Source organism: Chiloscyllium plagiosum, unplaced genomic scaffold, assembly GCF_037043375.1.
Source record: "Chiloscyllium plagiosum isolate Xiang-an unplaced genomic scaffold, Cpla_swu_hap1 HiC_scaffold_18, whole genome shotgun sequence".
Lineage (NCBI taxonomy): Eukaryota > Metazoa > Chordata > Chondrichthyes > Orectolobiformes > Hemiscylliidae > Chiloscyllium > Chiloscyllium plagiosum.
Genome location: NW_028270156.1, coordinates 33,781,366 through 33,800,739, shown reverse-complemented (window position 1 = coordinate 33,800,739; position 19,374 = coordinate 33,781,366). Strand labels below are relative to the sequence as shown.

The following is a 19,374-nucleotide window of genomic DNA, read 5'->3' as shown; positions in this document are numbered from 1 at the left end:
GTCCTCCTGGGAGCAGATGCGGCGGAGACGAAGGAATTGGGAGAATGGGATGGCGTTTTTACAGGGGGCGGGGTGGGAGGAGGTGTAGTCCAGGTAGCTGTGGGAGTCGGTCGGTTTGTAGTAGATGTCCGTGTTGATTCGGTCGTCTGAGATAGAAACAGAAAGGTCTAGGAAGGGGAGGGAGGAGTCCGAGACTGTCCAGGTGAATTTGAGGTCGGGGTGGAAGGTGTTAGTGTAGTGGATGAACTGTTCAACCTCCTCGTGGGAGCACGAGGTAGCGCCGATACAGTCATCAATGTTGCGGAGGAAAAGATGGGGAAATGTAGCGGAGCAAAAGTGGAATCAATGAGTGTCAGGGCAGCTGATTGGACTAATACCTGACACATAGGAAGATGGTTGCAGTTGTTGGAGGTCAGTCCAGGACATCTCTACAGGAGTTTCTCAGGAGAATGTCCTCGGCCCAACCATCTTCAACTGCTTCATTGATGACCTTCCCTCCATTATAAGTTCAGAAGTGAGGACATTCGCTGATTATTGCACAATGTTCAAAACCATTCACAACTCCTCAGAAACTGAAGCAGTCCATGTTCATATGCAATAAGACGCCCAGTTGGGCTGACAGGCTTGAGCTGACAAGTGGCAAGTAACATTTGCACCAGGCAAGACCAGGCAATGACCATCTTCAATGAGAAAGGTCAGCAGGCCAGAGATTAGGAGTACTGCGATGAATAACTCACCTCCTGACTTCCTAAAGCCTGTACACCATCTACAAGGCACAAGTCAGGAGTGTGATGGAATTCCCCAATTGCCTGGATGGGTGCAGTTCCAACAACACTCAAGTAGCTTGACACCACCCAAAATAGCTTGACAAAATAGCTTGCATGATTGGCACCACATCCAGAAGCATCCACTCCCTTCTCCACCAATGCTCAGTAGCAGGAGTGCCCACCAGCTACAAGATGTGCTGCAGAAATTCATCAAAGATCCTTAGACAGCTCCTCGCAAACCCAAGACACTTCCATCTAGAAGGACAAAGGTGGCAAATACATAGGAATACCACCACCTCAAGTTCTTCTCCAAGTCACTCACCATCCTGACTTAGAAACATATTACCGTCCACTGTTGCTGGGTCAAAATTCTGGAAATCCCTCCATTAAGACAATATGGGTTTACCAACAGCACATGGACTGCAGTGGTTCAAGAAAGCAAGTCACCACTACCTTCTCAAGGGCAGCTAGGAATAGACAATAAACGCTGGCCCAGCCAGCGATGCCCACATTCCACAAGTGAATAAAAAACAAACTGTTTTACAGTGGCGGGGTGGGAGATTGATAATGAGAAAACACAGAATTAATAAAACCCGTAAAAAAAAAAGCAAAGAAGGATTTTCTTAAATATATGTGAGCTGTTTACACCTGGAATGAGCTGCCTGAAAGAGCAGTGGGTGCTGATTCAGTTGTAACTTCCAAAAAAGAAGTTGTTTAAAAGCTTGAAAAGGAGGAATTTGCAGGGCCATGGTGAAAGAGCAGAGGGAGTGATTAATCAATCAGGTATTTGGCAGAGATGATAGAACATGATGAGTCAAATAGCCTCTCCCTATATTCCTATGAATTTTAATTGTATTCTCATAACATAAATCTTTTAAAGTTTATGTATAAGAACGTTTGCTTTTGAAATTTATTTTCTCCTGTAGGGCCGCCAGACATTTCATCGATTTGATAAATTCAATGCAAAGTACAATCCAGTTGGTGCAAGTGAACTGAGAGATCTTTACCTGAAAACAGACAACTACATGCAAGGAGAGTACTTTGCTCGGATCATCAAGGTATAATCATTTTATGAGTCATGTAGCAACATGGATCTTAAACTAAATTCATAGAACATGCTGAAACTCGAGCCTAAAGATGGACCTGTGTTCATATCACTTTCTACAACCTCAGGATATCTCACAGTGCGTAACAGATAATGGAATACTTTTAAACTGGAAATGTTGTATAGGCATGCCAACTTACTACACTGAATGGGTGACTGCAACCACCCTGGTTACCTGCAGGAAACAACAGGGTCTGCCTGGTCTAGTGTGGCAGAGGAAAACTGTCACCTGGCTTTGTCAGAAGAGTCTCTTTTTGTGAGGAAGATTAAATTTATTGCATGTCAGCAACTAGCTACTGATTAAATTGATATGATAGAAATTGTTATGGGGACTTTGGAAAGAACCTTGGAGATCCTAAGGTGTTCTGCGACAAGTTGGTATGATGTCATCACAGTGAATGGTATATATCATACTTCTCATAACCCTTTCAGACCCTTAAACAACATTAGCCACTCGTGTAGGAAACATGGCAGCCAATCTTACTCTCAGTTTGAGCAACTGGTCCATTGGTCAGTCATTTATGGGAGTAATGTAACAGTTCTATAGGTCAGCATCGAACTCAGACTACATGTAAGCCTGAGATATCATACTTGTGTACTTAAGAGTTTTTAAATGTCAAAGCAACTTCTCAACCAGAACCCAGTCTTCATTGCCTATGTTACATAGATTAATATACAGAGAAACATTCTGACCATATCAGACTAGCAGTGGTATTTGACCCGAAATAAATCACATCAGGAAGTGCTGCCATCTTTCAGGAGAGAAGTTAAAGTGAGGCCCAGCTACATGCTAGGCTGAATATAAAAGATCCCATGGCACTACATCAAAGAAAGGCAGGGAAGCACTCTCTGAAGCTTAGTCCAAAATTCATCCCTCCACCAACATCATTGAAACAAAATATCTGGGTATTAACTTAATGTGGATTGTGGGAAATGTATGTGAATGGTTGCTGCATTTCCTATATCTCAACAGTAGCTTGGCTGTAAAGCATTTTTGCGATGTCCTGAGATCATGAAGGGAGCTACAAACAAGTGAGCCTTTTGTTTTCCATGCTTCCTGTTGAGTCAAATGGTTGTGTGTCCTTGTCCACAGGAAGTCTCCCGTGACCTGGAGGAAAGCAAATACCAATACACAGAACCACGGCTATCCATCTATGGTGGATCACCAAATGAATGGGCCAATCTGGCAAGGTGGTTTATTAAACAGCAAGTCTACTCTCCAAACGTCCGCTGGGTTATACAAATTCCTCGCATTTAGTAAGTCCGAAGTTTCTAATTGGTTAAAGTGTTACTGAAGGGTTACAGACACTGAATAGTGATGAACATTACAAGAGATAGGAGCAGTAGTACACCATACAACCCCTCAGTCCTATTTCAAAATGATTTTGGGCTTCAGCTCCACTTTCTGCCCTCTCCTCAAATCCCTTAATTCCTCAAGAGCCAAAAATCTGTTTATCACACTTAGTATATGTGATGAGAGCACATCCACTAGACTCTGGGATAGTGAATTCCAATGGCTCATAACCCTTTGGAGTGAGGGAATGTCTCTTCATCCCAGTTCAAGATCATCGATCCTGTAGTCTCTGTTCCTGTGTCCAGATTCGCAGCCAACAGATTCCAAGAGGGACTTGACAAAGTTGATTTTGAGAGAATGTTTCCACTTGCTGGGATATCTAAAACTAGGGCCAGATTAAGAGGTTACCTTCTTTGAAGGTTGTTAATCTGTGGAATTCTCTTCCCCAGAGAGAAATGGAGCCGGGATCATTAAATAGATTCAAGGCTGAGTTAGACAGATTTGCATTCTACAAGGGAGTTAAGAGTTATGGGGGCAGGCAGGACAGTGGATCACTGACAAGATAGTTGAGGTTCAATCCCAGTCTGATCTCAGTCATGGAATTCCATTGTGGTAACCGATTGTGACAGTAGGGATTATTGGTATTGAGGAGGAAATGATGTAGGACGCATGGGATGTAATATACAGCTTGGCTGGTCAGCTTTCTAGTGAGATCTACCCCTTAACCTCTCGCCAACCCCAAGACATCCCACCCAGTGGATGTGTGTGGGTGTCAGGTGAGGACAAGATTTAATAACGCTGTGATTCATCTCCGTCTGTTGACACTTGTTTAGAGATTAACAATAAAGTCTATCATAGCTGTAGAATTCTGAAGGGATTTGTGCCTGCAAAAGAGGAGTGCTTGCAGAAAAGTGAAGCCACCCGGAGGATGTTGATGGGGGAGGAGTGAAAGCCTGGGAGGGGTGCAGATTGCAGAGCTTATTATAAATATAAATTATATTTGTTGATCAATACTGTTAGTGCACAAAAGAATTTCCCATCAGGATTAGAGTTATTAGTGGAAAGAATATTGTGTGCATCTAGATAGAGTCGTACAGATGTACAGCACGGAAACAGATCCTTTGGTGCAAACAGACCCATGCCAACCAGATATCCTAACCTAATCTCATCCCATTTGCCAGCACTTGGCTCATATCCCTTATAATCCTGGTTCCTGCCTCGGGCGACTGTCAGTGTGGAGTTTGCATATTCTCCCCGTGCCTGCGTGGATTTCTTCCGGGTGCTCCGGTTTCCACCCATAATCCAAAGGTGTGCAGGTCAGGTGAATTGGCTATGCTAAATTGTCCCATAGTGATAGGTGCATTGGTCAGAGGTAAGTGTAGGGTAGGGGAATGGGTGTGGGTGGATTACTCTTCGGAGGGTCAGTGTGGACCTGTTGGGCCTAAGGTTCTGTTTTCCATACTGTAGGTAAGCTAAACTCTTCCCATACCCATATACTCATCCAGATGCCTTTTAAATGTTGTAATTGTACAGTCTCCACCACTTCCTCTGAAAGCTCATTTCCATACACACACCACCCTCTGCCTTAAAATGTTGCCCCTCAGGTTCCTTTTATATCTTTCCCGTCTCACCCTAAACCTATGCCCTCTAGATCTGGACTCCCCCACCCCAGGGAAAAGACCTTCTCTATTTTCTCTATTCATGCCTCTCATGATTTTATAAACCTCTATAAGTTCACCCCTCAGCCTCCGACACTCCAGGGAAAACAGCTCCAACCTATTCAGCCTTTCCTTATAGCTCAAACTCTCCAACACTGGTAACATCCTTGTAAATCCTTTTTGAACCCTTTCAAGTTACACAAGATCCTTCCAATAAGTGGGAGACCAGAATTGCACACAATATTCCAAAAGTGGTCTAGCCAATGTCCTGTACAGCCACAACAAGACCTCCCAACTCCTATACTTAGTACTCAGATCAATAAAGGAAAGCATACTAAACACCTTCTTCACTATCCTATCTACCTGTGACTCCACGTGCAAGGAACTATGAACCTGCACTCCTAGGTCTCTTTGTTCAGCAACACTCCCCAGGACCTTATCATTAAGTGTATAAGTCCTGTGCTGATTTGCTTTTCCAAAATGCAGCACCTCACATTTATCTGAATTAAATTCCATCTGCCACTCCTCAGCCCATTGGCCCATCTGATCAAAATCCCATTGTACTCTGAGGTAACTTTCTTCACTGTCAACTGCACCTCCAATTTTAGTATCGTCTGCAAACTGACTAACTTTACCTCCTATGTTCACATCCAAATCGTTTATGTAAATGACGAAAAGCAGTGGACCTAGCACCGATCCTTGTGGCACTCCACTGGTCACAGGCCTCCAGTCTGAAAAACAATCCTCCACCACCACCCTCTGTCTTCTACCTTTGAGCCAATTCTGTATCCAAATGGCTAGTTCTCCCTTTATTCCATGAGATCTAATTTTGCTCACCAGTCTACCATGAGGAACCATGAGCGTCTTACTGAGGTCTATATAGATCACATCCACCATTCTACTCTCATCATCAATCCTTTTCATTACGTCTTCAAAAAACTCAGTCAAGTTAGTGAGACATGATTTCCTACGCACAAAGCCATGCTGACTATCCCTAATCAGTCCTTGCCTTTCCAAATACTCATAAATCCTTTCCCTCAGGATTCCCTCTAACACCTTGCTTGCCACCAATGTAAGGCTCACTGGTCTATAGTTCCCTGGCTTGTCCTTATCACATTTCTTTAAAACTGGCACCGTGTTAGCCAATCTCCAGTCTTCCGGCACCTCACCTGTGACTGTTGATCATCCAAATATCCCAGCAAGGTGTACAGCAATCACTTCCCTAACTTCCCACAGAGGTCTAGGAAACACCTGATCATTTCCTCGGGATTTATCCACCTTCATGCGTTTTAAGGCATTCAGCACCTCCTCCTCTGTAATATGGACATTTTTCAAGATGTCACCATCTATTTCCCCACATTCTACATCTTCCATGTCCTTCTCCATAGTAAATACTGATGCAAAATACTCATTCAGTATCTTCCCCCATTTCCTGCAGTTCCACACATTGGTTGCCTTTCTGATCTTTGAGGGGCCCTAGTCTCTCCCTAGTTACCCTTTTGTCCTTAATTATTTATAGAGTATTAACCCCATTTGCCAAAGCTCTCTCATGTCCCCTTTTTGTCCTCCTGATTTCCCTCTTAAGTATACTCCTACTGCCTTTATGCTCTTCTAAGGATCCACTCCATCTCTGCTGTTTATACCTGACATATGCTTCCTTCTTTTTCTTGACCAAAACCTCAATTTCTCTAGTCATCTAGCATTCTGTACACGCACCAGACTTTCCTTTCACCCTCACAGGAATATACTGTCTCTGGATTCTTGTTATCTCACTTCTTGAAAGCTTCCTATTTTCCAGTTGTCCCTTTACCTGTGAACATCTTCCCCTAATCAGCTTTTGAAAGTTCTTGCCTCATACCGTCAAAATTGGCTTTCCTCCAATTTAGAACTTCAACTTTTAGATCTGGTCTATCCTTTTCCATCACTATTTTAAAACCAACAGAATTATAGTTGCTGGCCCCAGAGTGCTTCCCCACTGACTCAGTCACCTGCCCTGTCTTATTTCCCAAGAGTAGGTCACATTTTGCACCGTCTCTAGTAGGTACATCCACATACTGAATCAGAACATTTTCTTGTACACACTTAACAAATTCCTCTACATCTAAACTCTTAGCACTATGGCAGTCCCAGCCTATGTTTGGAATGTTAAAATCCCCTACCATAACCATCCTGTTATTCTTAAAGATAACTGAGATCTCCTTACAAATTTATTTCTCAATTTCCCACTGACTACTGGGGGATCTATAATACAATCCCAATAAGGTGATCACCCCTTTCTTATTTCTCAATTCCACCCAAATAACTTCCCTGGATGTATCCTCCCTGAGTACAGCCATAATGCTATCCCTGATCAAAAACGTCACTCCCTCTCTCTCTTGCCTCCCTTTCTATCCTTCCTATAGCATTTGTATCCTGGAACATTAAGCTGCCAGTCCTGTCCATTCCTGAGCCACGTCTGTATAATTAGTATGATATCCCAGTCATGTGTTCCTAACCATGTCCTGAGTCAAGAGTTGACTGGAAAAGCACAGTAGGTTAGGCAGTATCCGAGGAGCAGGAGAATCTACGTTTCGGGCATAAGGCCTTCATTTTCTCCTTCTCCAGACCAAGTCCTGAGTTCATCTGCCTTCCCTGCTGGGTCTCTTGCATTGAAACAAATGCAGTTTAATTTATCAGTCCTTCTCGAGCAACACAAATTGAATGATGTTGTGTTTGAAATGATGAACAGGACAATTGGAGAACTTTTGCCGATCTTTCATTACCATCAATGGGTTTTTAATACTCTCATGAACAATGAGTTTCCATGACTGTTTGAAGGGGTTCAGACCAGGCCTTGGTGTAACAACTCTGCTCAAAGATCACATGTCCATCAGGGCAGCACTGCCTTAGTACTGACCACTAACAGCAAAGTGCTCCCTCAGTACTGATCCTGTGACCCTGCATTGCTCCCTCAGTTCTAACCTTTTGAGGTTAAAGTTCTCCCTCAGTCCTCATTCTTTGGCACTGAAGTCCTCACTTTTGTTAAGCTTTTTTATCTGTTCAGTTTGATGGAATAAGGCTTGAACCTATCATCTTTAGTGCATTTCACACTGAGATATATTAAAGATTTTGCCCCATAAATAGGTTTGTTTGAAGAAACCTGGACATGTTTATTGCGGAGATAGACTATGACGATGATGAGAAAACACCAAATTGTCTTGAAAATTGTATGAGTGATGAGGTTGGAGAAAGTGAACTGATCTCTCATTGCCTTTTTACTTTGGTTGCAGTGATATATTTCGAACAAAAAAAATCTTGCCTAGTTTTGGAAAAATGCTGGAGAATATTTTCTTGCCCCTTTTTGAAGCAACAATCAACCCCAAAGAAAATCGGGAACTTCACCTCTTCCTAAAATACGTGCGTAAACTACTCCTGTTAAAACTACTCCTGTATGCTCTACTCCTGTTAATAGTGTCTTAAAGAATCTGCCTGTTTCTTTTTACTGAAAGAAACTGAAACTAATTTAAATGAGAGAATCAGCAAAACATTAACTCTGGTTATCTAAATAAAAATTACTCCACTTTGATAAGACTTATTCTGAAGAGGAGCTTTTAAAAATATCAAGACAATAAATAGTAATAATAGCATTAGGGGTTTGATTGCAGAATGATTATGTTATAGCAAAGGAGCCTGAACAAATTATCCTGAAACATGAGTTCAGATTGAATCTTGGCAAATGAGGAAATTTTTAAAAGGTTTAATTAGACTGGAATAAAAAGCTAGTATCAGTGGTCACTATGAAACTACCAGAGTTTTACAAATAAAAAATCCGATTCATTATGTCCCTAAGGTGAGGAATACCTACAGACATAGTTGATACTTGACTGGCTTCTTCATTAGTTGTATTAGGGATGGGCAATAAATGCTTCCCTTGTTGGTGATACCTTTACAAATGAATACATTTTAAAAAAGGTTGTCTCAATCTCAAGACAAATTTCGCTCACTTTACATGGAAATGTAAGGGAGTCAGGACATGGTGAGAGAACTAAACAAAGATCAGACAGAAGCTTTTAAAGATAAAGGGGCGCGGGGGGGAGGGGGGGCGGTTTACAATGGATAAAGTTATATTAACTGAGCTACAGTTGTCCCAAGCAATAAATAAAAATTAGAATAATTGCTGGTAAAGACCACATCCTAGTTATTGCCTATGAGTTACTCTGTGTAGGTGGTTAGCTGATACAATGATGGGTGTTATTAAGCCACATTAGGGCAGTGATAAAGATACAACCAAATGGTGTTGATGTGTCAAAACCAGGCCAGATAAGAGGGTCCTTTCCTTTTAAAGGGACATCAACGATCCAGTTGTGTCAATAAGTCAGTTCTATATAACGGAAGGCATAGTTGTTGTGGTTCTGTTCGCCGAGCTGGAGGTTTTTGTTGCAAACGTTTCGTCCCCTGGCTAGGCGACATCATCAGTGCTTGGGAGCCTCCTGTGAAGCGCTTCTTTGATGTTTCCTCCGATGTTTATAGTGGTCTGTCCCTGCCGCTCCCGGTTGTCAGTTTCAGCTGTCCGCTGTAGTGGTTGGTATATTGGGTCCAGGTCGATGTGTTTGTTGATGGAGTTTGTGGATGAATGCCATGCCTCTAGGAATTCCCTGGCTGTTCTCTGTCTGGCTTGCCCTATGATAGTAGTGTTGTCCCAGTCGAATTCATGTTGCTTGTTGTCTGCGTGTGTGGCTACTAAGGATAGCTGGTCGTGTCGTTTCGTGGCTAGTTGATGTTCATGTATGCGGATTGTTAGCTGTCTTCCTGTTTGTCCTATATAGTGTTTTGTGCAGTCCTTGCATGGTATTTTGTACACTACATTCGTCTTGCTCATGTTGGGTATCGGGTCCTTCGTTCTAGTGAGTTGTTGTCTGAGCGTGGCTGTTGGTTTGTGTGCCGTTATGAGTCCTAGGGGTCGCAGTAGTCTGGCAGTCAGTTCCGAGATGCTCCTGATGTATGGTAGTGTGGCTAGTCCTTTTGGTTGTGGTATGTCCTCGTTCCGTGGTCTTTCTCTTAGGCATCTGTTGATGAAGTTGCGCGGGTATCCATTTTTGGCGAATACCTTGTATAGGTGTTCCTCTTCTTCTTTTTGTAGTTCTGGTGTACTGCAGTGTGTTGTGGCCCTTTTGAATAGTGTCCTGATGCAGCTTCGTTTGTGTGTGTTGGGGTGGTTACTTTCATAGTTTAGGACTTGGTCTGTGTGTGTGGCTTTCCTGTATACTCTTGTAGTGAATTCTCCGTCTGGTGTTCTCTGTACCATCACGTCTAGGAATGGGAGTTGGCTATCCTTTTCTTCTTCTCTCGTGAATCGGATTCCTGTGAGTGTGGCGTTGATGATCCGGTGTGTTTTTTCTATTTCCATGTTTTTAATGATTACAAACGTGTCATCGACATATCTGACCCAGAGTTTGGGTTGAATTTGTGGTAGGACTGTTTGTTCTAACCTTTGCATAACTGCCTCTGCTATGAGTCCCGAGATTGGTGATCCCATGGGTGTTCCGTTGATTTGTTTGTAAATTTGGTTGTTGAATGTGAAGTGTGTTGTGAGGCACAAGTCCAGTAGTTTAAGTATGCCGTCTTTGTTGATAGGATCAGCGTCCTGTTTTTTTGTTCTGTATGTCCAGTAGGTTGGCTGTTGTTTCTCTGGCTAGGGTTTTGTCAATCGAAGTGAACAGTGCCGTCACGTCGAATGATATCATGGTTTCTTCTTTGTCTATGTGTATATTTCTGATGATGTCCAAGAATTCCTGTGTTGATTGTATAGAGTGTTTGGATCCGCTGACCAGGTGTTTCAGTTTCTGTTGTAGTTCTTTGGCCAGTTTGTATGATGGTGTCCCTGGTAGTGATACTATGGGTCTGAGTGGGACCCATACATAGGGCAAGCCAGACAGAGAACAGCCAGGGAATTCCTAGAGGCATGGCATTCATCCACAAACTCCATCAACAAACACATCGACCTGGACCCAATATACCAACCACTACAGCGGACAGCTGAAACTGACAACCGAAAGCGGCAGGGACAGACCACTATAAGCACTGGAGGAAACATCAAAGAAGCGCTTCGCAGGAGGCTCCCAAGCACTGATGATGTCGCCTAGCCAGGGGACGAAACGTTTGCAACAAAAACTTCCAGCTCGGCGAACAGAACCACAACAACGAGCACCCGAGCTACAAATCTTCGCACAAACTTTGGAAGGCATAGTTTCACAGTCATTGTTACAGAGATCAATTTTTTTTATTTTCAAACTTTTAAAACTTGAATTAAAGCTCTCAAAATGTTGTAGTTGAATTTGAGCTGGCTACTATACCAGGCCCTGCATAATGCAATATCGTATATTTATGGTGGGAAGTCCATGGAGTCTAACAGGTTTGCTTTCTGTTATAGGTGACGGGCTTTGACAGTGTGGATGATGAGTCGAAGCACAGTGCTCACATGTTCTCAGTGAAGAGCCCAACCCCTGGGCAGTGGACGAGAGAGCAGAACCCACCATACAGCTACTACCTCTACTATATGTATGCAAACATTATGGTGCTCAATAATCTGAGGAAGTAGGTATTCTGTTACTACTTCACTCATTGCAATGAGGGTCACATGGTTAATATGTAATTGGGCTTTCAAAATAAGTTGAATAAAAGAATTTGGAATAACCGCGTTAGATAAATTAAAACCTATGGGATTAAAGGGGCAGTGGTAGCGTTGATATAAAATTCTTTGAGAGACCACAAGCAGTGTCATAGAGTCATAGAGATGTAACAGCATGGAAACAGACCCTTTTGTCCAACCCGCCCATGCCGACCACATATCCCAACCCAATCTAGTCCCACCTGCCAGCGCCCAGCCCATATCCCTCCAAACCCTTCCTATTCATATAACCATCCAAATGCCTCTTAAATGTTGCAATTGTACCAGCCTCCACCACTTCCTCTGGCAGCTCATTCCATACACGTACCACCCTCTGCGTGAAAAAACTGCCCCTTAGGTCTCTTTTATATCTTTCCCCTCTTACCCTAAACCTATGCCCTCTAGTTCTGGACTCCCCGACCTCAGTGAAAAGACTTTGTCTATTTATCCTATCCATGCCCCTCATAATTTTGTAAACCTCTATAAGATCACCCCTCAGCCTCCGACACTACAGGGAAAATAGCCCCAGCCTGTTCAGCCTCTCCCTGTAGCTCAGATCCTCCAACCCTGGCAAAATCCTTGTAAATCTTTTCTGAACCCTTTCAAGTTTCACAACATCTTTCCGATAGGAAGGAGACCAGAACTGAATGCAATATTCCAACAGTGGCCTAACCAATGTCCTGTACAGCCGCAACATGACCTCCCAACTCCTGTACTCAGTACTCTGACCAATAAAGGAAAGCATACCAAAAGCCTTCTTCACTATCCTATCTACCTTAGACTCTACTTTCAAGGAGCTATGAACCTGCACTCCAAGGTCTCTTTGTTCAGCAACACTCCATAGGACCTTACCATTAAGTATATAAGTCCTGCTAAGATTTGCTTTCCCAAAATGCAGCACCTCACATTTATCTGAATTAAACTCCATCTGCCACTTCTCAGCCCATTGGCCCATCTGGTCCAGATCCTGTTGTAATCTGAGGTAAGCCTCTTCGCTGTCCACTACACCTCCCATTTTGGTGTCATCTGCAAACTTACTAACTGTACCTCTTATGCTCGCATCCAAATCATTAATGTAAATGACAAAAAGTAGAGGGCCCAGCACCGATCCTTGTGGCACTCCACTGGTCACAGGCCTCCAGTCTGAAAAACTACCCTCCACCACCACCCTCTGTCTTCTACCTTTGAGCCAGTTCTGTATCCAAATGGCTAGTTCTCCCTGTATTCCATGAGATCTAACCTTGCTAATCAGTCTCCCATGGGGAACCTTGTCAAACGCCTTACTGAAGTCCATATAGATCACATCTACTGCTCTGCCCTCAATCTTCTTTGTTACTTCTTCAAAAAACTCAATCAAGTTTGTGAGACATGATTTCCCACGCACAAAGCCATGTTGACTATCCCGAATCAGTCCTTGCCTTTCCAAATACATGTACAACCTGTCCCTCAGGATTCCCTCCAACAACTTGCCCACCACCGAGGTCAGGCTCACCGGTCTATAGTTCCCTGGCTTGTCTTTGCTGCCCTTCTTAAACAGTGGCACCACGTTTGCCAACCTCCAATCATCCGGCACCTCACCTGTGACTATCGATGATACAAATATCTCAGCAAGAGGCCCAGCAATCACTACTCTAGCTTCCCACAGAGTTCTCAGGTACACCTGATCAGGTCCTGGGGATTTATCCACCTTTAACCATTTCAAGACATCCAGCATTCCTCCTCTGTAATCTGGACATTTTGCAAGATGTCACCATCTATTTGCCTACAGTCTATATCTTCCATATCCTTTTCCACAGTAAATACTGATGCAAAATATTCATTTAGTATCTCCCCCATTTTCTGTGGCTCCACACAAAGGCCGCCTTGCTGATCTTTGAGGGGCCCTATTCTCTCCCTAGTTACCCTTTTGTCCTTAATATATTTGTAAAACCCCTTTGGATTCTCCTTAATTCTATTTTCCAAACCTATCTCATGTCCCCGTTTTGCCCTCCTGATTTCCCTCTTAAGTATACTCCTACTTTCTTTATACTCTTCTAAGGATTCACTCAATCTATCCTGTCTATACCTGACATATGCTTCCTTCTTTTTCTTAACCAAACCCTCAATTTCTTTAGTCATCCAGCATTCCCTATACCTACCAGCCTTCCCTTTCACCCTGACAGGAATATACTTTCTCTGGATTCTTGTTATCTCATTTCTGAAGGCGTCCCATTTTCCAGCCGTCCCTTTACCTGCAAACATCTGCCTCCAATCAGCTTTTGAAAGTTCTTGACTAATACCGTCAAAATTGGCCTTTCTCCAATTTAGAACTTCAACTGTTAGATCTGGTCTATCCTTTTCCATCACTATTTTAAAAACAAGAGTAGAATTGAGTTACTGTTTTTCAAACTGGAGGCATATTGTACACTGGTGTACCTATGGATCGGTATTCACACATTTTTTGATCTATAACCCAGACCCAGATAGAGCACAACTTCAAAGTTGACAGATAACACAAAACTTGGAATTGTTGTTAACAATGAGAAGGCATAGACTGATGAAGTGAGGTGACAAAATTTAATACACAGAAGAGAAAAACGATTTTGGTTGGCTGTGAACTATTTGGCACAATGTTAATGGTTGTGTAGAAATAGAGGGGTCTGTGGGGATAGGAATGGAAATCTTTGAAGGTGAAAGAACAAATTGAGGAGGTTTTTTAAACTGAGTATGGAATATTTTGACTTTATTAGTGGAGACATCCAGTAACAAAAGAAAGGATATTATGTTAAACCCTTAAAAAAAGCACTGGTGGAACACTCGTTGGAGCATTGTACTTAATCCTGGGCACCAGACTTTGATGACTAGAGAATGAATGAGAGGAAAGATCTCTCTATAGAGTGAATTATTATTATCTTGAATGTTCTCCCTGAAAGAGCAATGTACAGGGCGACTCCTGTATCTGCAGGTCCAGTTACCCACCGTTTACCACAGCCTGAACGTATTATTGGGAATGTTCCAGAAGTAGGGTCCAGGAGGATGCTGGGAAAGTAAGCTTCCCATTTACATGAGTGGGTTCGCACCTATTAGTGGTTTCAGTCTTCCGCAGCTGGTCATTGAACATACCCCTGCGTATTCGTGGGGACAACTGTATGTTCTACGGTTTGATTTTTTCTCTGACCCGTTTTTGGTCTTCCTAAATTCTACAGGGTTTTAGTTCACTGATTTCAGCTCAATGATAAGTTTGGTGAAGGAGAAACAAAATGGGACTCTTGACTGGAATTGTATTTTATTTTGGGCAGGAGGAGTTTTAAGAGTGAGATGCAGGTTTGGTGAAAAGTTCTTGATGAGCCAAGGATGACACCTGGATCTTGTTACCTCCTGATAAACCATCATAAGTGACTGATACTCTGGTTTGTTTTTCAGGGAACGAGGGTTGAGTACATTCCAGTTCCGACCTCACTGTGGGGAGGCTGGTTCAATCACTCACTTGGTTTCAGCCTTTCTAACAGCGGACAATATTTCACATGGACTGAATCTTAAGAAGGTATGCTCACACACAACAAGTACAGAATCACGAGGGTGCTGTGAAAATCAGTCTCATTCATTAACAGCATAGTATCTCACTTTAAACTAATAAGTGCCAGCTGTGGCACTTTCTGTAGCTCTGAATCAGGATTGTGGGTTCAAATTGCACTCCAGTCACTTGGGAACAAAATTTAGACGTGACAGTCCCCATTGTTGCACAGATAAGGGAGTTGTAATGAGAGAATTCTGCACTGTCAGATGTGCTGTATTTCAGAAAGGATATTAAACTAAAATTTTAGCTTCTATGCCAAGTGCATATAAAAGATCCCAGCACACTACCTGAAGAGAAGAGCAGAGTGTCTATCACAACCAACATTTAAATAGATCTGATTGTTAATCGATTCCGTATTGTTTGACTACATTCCTGCTGAAAATCAATTTTCCTGCTTCTCTGAAGCTTTCTGACCTGCTGTGCTTTTCCAGCACCACACTTTTCGACACTACATTCCAAAAAGCATCACCTTGGCTGTGATTTGGGATCACCTAACATCATGAAAAGTGCTATAAAATGGTTTGATTTCAATGTTTTTATACTTTCAAAATTTGAAGATGATCATTTATCATTAATCATTCTTAACAAGTGCGCTGCCATACTCAGTAGTATATATCAATGATTTAGATTTGCAATAGTCATGATAAAAATGTTTGCAGATTATATAAACATTGGCTGTTTGGTTAATAGTGAGAAGGAAGCTATAGCGACATCCCTGTTTTGGTCATGTGAACAGAGCAGTGGCAAATAGAACTCAATCTGGACAAGAGGGTGGTAATATAAAGCAAAAGGCACAAGAATCAGAGGGACTTAAGTGATTTTCTTCATTCAGAGCATAAAGGAGAAGTCTGGAAGTCACTACTTTAAAAAGTGTTAGAGACAGAAACTCTCATTGCATTGAAAAGAAACACGTAGACATACTCTTTAATCTACAGACTAAGAGCAGGATAGCAAAAATGTTGGATAGCTCTTTTACAGCAAGCACAATATAATGGGCTGAATGGTCTCTGTCTCTACTGTATCATATTTTGTTTCATATGTTTTTAAGTTCAAACCCTTTTTCTTGTCTCAGTTGGAACACCATGTTTCCTTGATTGCCCTGCACTGGGAAAATGATTCCCAAGCTCTGGGAACTCCTGGGAAGCTTGTGTGTGAACATCAGGTAGACTCATGTAGTCAAGCAGACTGCTGTTCTCAAAATAAGTGAGCACTAACGGGACAGGAGAATACTGAGAATCTGTAATCAGCTTCCAGTATTTGTGTCTGTAATGGACATGGTGTCCCTTTCTCTCTCATGACCTTCATTTAACTCCAGTGCAGGCAGAGGATCTGACAGACTGCAGACGAAATGCAATAAAGCATCCAGAATTAAAGATCAGTTAGCACCTAATCCCATTCCAAATGGGCATGAAGTCAAGACAACACTTGGTAATTCAATATTCATCTGTAAATCTCAAACTAGCTTTACATTTAGGAACTTACATTAGAATGCTGTAAACAGCAGCTGTAGGTTGGAAAGAACTTTGTCCTTTCGCTCTACAATAAACATGATCATTCTTCGTCACAGTCTTAAGCATTTATGATAACTTGAATTTTTATTGTACCTTTCATTGCTGGAGTATTCAATACTAAACAATGACAAGGCTATGGAGAAGGTCCAGTAATGGTATGAAGGATGAAGGGACTTGAGTTCTGTGCAGAGTATTGTTTTTTTTAGAACAGAGGTTGAGGGAAAATAGATATTCAAAAACCTAATGAAAAAAGATAGAAGATAAAAGACATTGGGCAAAAGAACCATCATGTAGATGAAATGGTTTTAAACTGCAGGTTAGTGTGGTCTGGAATGAGATCCCTGAAAGGGTAGTGGAAGCAGATTTAACAGTCATTTTCAAATGGGAATTGATTTTTAAAGATTGTTAAAGATGAGAACATAGCAGTGTCATGGGAAGGATCAGAGAAGTAGGACTAATTGGTCAGCTCATTCAAAGAAATGGCACCTCGGCGGTGGATTGAAATAATCCCTCTGGTGCTGTCTCATTTAATGTCCATTAGGATGTTTAAAAGTTTGTTGTAGCCAATTAATAAATAAACTTTTAAAGTTATGCCAACAAACACAACATCATGGTGTGTCAAACAGTAATGAAAAGCAGCAGTGAATCTGTTGGCTAATGTTGGTGGAGGAAAGGATGTTGGCCAGGACAATAGCACTGTTTTCCTTCAAATAACATCACAGGAATTTTAAGCCATCTGAACAGGCACGAGGGGATCTTGGGTTAACAATTTATTCAAGGAACTGCCCCCTCTCTCAGGACAGCTCTCTCCCATGTTTGCTTCTATAACAACACATACTGTCCTTGAAACAGAGATTGCTCCCTCATGACTGATGATAATTCAACTCACCTAATTTGGATTTTACATTATGTACATTATTTACTGTGATATTGTTTTTATTTGTACTATGAGTTAGAAAGCCTGATTATATTTATGTTTTCCAGAGTCCAGTGCTTCAGTATCTCTACTACCTTGCTCAGGTACCGATCGCCATGTCCCCGCTGAGTAATAACAGCCTTTTTCTGGAATACTCTAAAAACCCACTGCGTGAGTTCCTGCACAAAGGTCTCAAGGTCTCTCTCTCCACGGATGACCCCATGCAATTTCACTATACAAAGGTGCGTGTATCTTAAATGCTATGCAATGCTCATCAAGAGTCTGATGGAATTGTTTTCTGCCTTGTCATCCCCATGTATGTTAACACTGTCTAGAATTCCCCACACTGTGAGATTGGTGAAGTTGGAGAGCAAGCTTCAACAAAAAGCAGAATGAAACTCTCATTACGTTTTCCCTTTATACCTCATCATACTGGTCTGGATCCTTTGCAGCCACCCATAGAACCATAACATTGGGGAAATAGGCCATTTGGCCCTTTGAATCTGCACTCACCCCACAAAGAGCTTCCCAACCAAACCTATTCCGTAACCCCAGTCTAATTAAACTGCAGACTTTTCAACTGTATGGGATGAAAACAGAGCACCTGGAGGAAACTCATGCAGAAATGGGGCGAATGTGCAAACTCCACACAGATAGTCACCTGAAATCGGAATTGAACCCAAGGCCCTGGCACTGTGAGGCAATAGTGCTAACAATTGAGCCGTTCCCAAAGGTGATACCAGTGATATGGAAAGTTAACAGATTAATAGAATTGGCGGAGATGAGGTCACTGTAGTCATGAACTCAAGCTGTTTATTCACTTCTGTACCTTCTACTAATTTGTCTGTGAAAATGTAAATTCCAGAGTGAAAGATATGAATACATTAGATGAAGATCAAGAATGTTTTGCTTGTTGTTTTTGTACGTCTGTAAATATTCAGAAATAATTTTGTCTTCTGTTCCCGATCTCCAAGTTTAAAGATGGAAAAGTCTCGGGGGGTGAGCTAGCCTTTGATTGGGAGAGAGTGTATTGAGAGTTTGAATCTTTCACCTGCATGTTTTAATAATTAGATTAGATTAGATTACTTTCAGTGTGGAAACAAGCCCTTCGGCCCAACAAGTCACACCGCCCCGCAGAAGCGAAACCCACCCATACCCCTAACCTAACACTACGGGCAATTTAGCATGGCCAATTCACCTGGCCTGCACATCTTTGGACTGTGAGAGGAAACCGGAGCACCCGGAGGAAACCCACGCAGACACGGAGAGAACGTGCAAACTCCACACAGTCGCCTGAGGTGGGAATTGAACCTGGGTCTCTGGCGCTGTGAGGCAGCAGTGCTAACCACTGTGCCACCGTGCCGCCCTAAATTTTTGACTTTAGCCATCTCTGCCTTCAAATTGGCATTTGTCTCGCAACATCAATTCAGTTGGTTTCTGCTTTCTGGCATTTTGCTGCTTGTTCTTTCTAATAGGGAACTAACAAATTGTTCTGTTCTGATCCAGGAGGCACTAATGGAGGAATACGCAATCGCTGCCCAAGTGTGGAAACTCAGCACCTGTGACCTGTGTGAGATAGCTAGGAATAGTGTGCTTCAAAGTGGCTTGTCACATGAGGTAAAACTGTAAAAACAGTGTTTTTAATATGGTAGCATGATTAAAGGGATCGTGTTCATATCAGGTTTCGGTGCTCTGGTAGTTCATTGAAGCACAAGTGGAGACTTTCAGTGAACAGACAGCAACTTGAGAAGCAGATGGGAATGAATTTAATTCTGCCAACTGTAAGCAAATATTGCCAGTGATCAGGGGAGTGAAGATGAGAATGTGTCAGACTTGCCTTTCGTACCTTCCGCCTCTCCCCTTTAACAGAGACATCTAAGTATATTCCAGTGCAAGTTTTATTGAAAACTTGCACTATACC

General features: G+C 42.3%; 1 protein-coding gene across 1 annotated transcript in view; it reads left to right on the top strand.

Moving 5' to 3' along the window:
* ampd3a (adenosine monophosphate deaminase 3a) overlaps window positions 1-19,374 on the top strand; it is a 51,401-nt gene that overhangs the window by 24,688 nt on the left and 7,339 nt on the right. Inside the window, exons 8-14 of the mRNA XM_087996433.1 lie at window positions 1,694-1,825; window positions 2,966-3,129; window positions 8,094-8,220; window positions 11,234-11,397; window positions 14,873-14,993; window positions 17,522-17,695; window positions 18,960-19,070. Of these exons, the coding sequence (XP_087852559.1) occupies window positions 1,694-1,825; window positions 2,966-3,129; window positions 8,094-8,220; window positions 11,234-11,397; window positions 14,873-14,993; window positions 17,522-17,695; window positions 18,960-19,070 (993 nt within the window). The remainder of the gene's footprint in view (window positions 1-1,693; window positions 1,826-2,965; window positions 3,130-8,093; window positions 8,221-11,233; window positions 11,398-14,872; window positions 14,994-17,521; window positions 17,696-18,959; window positions 19,071-19,374) is intronic.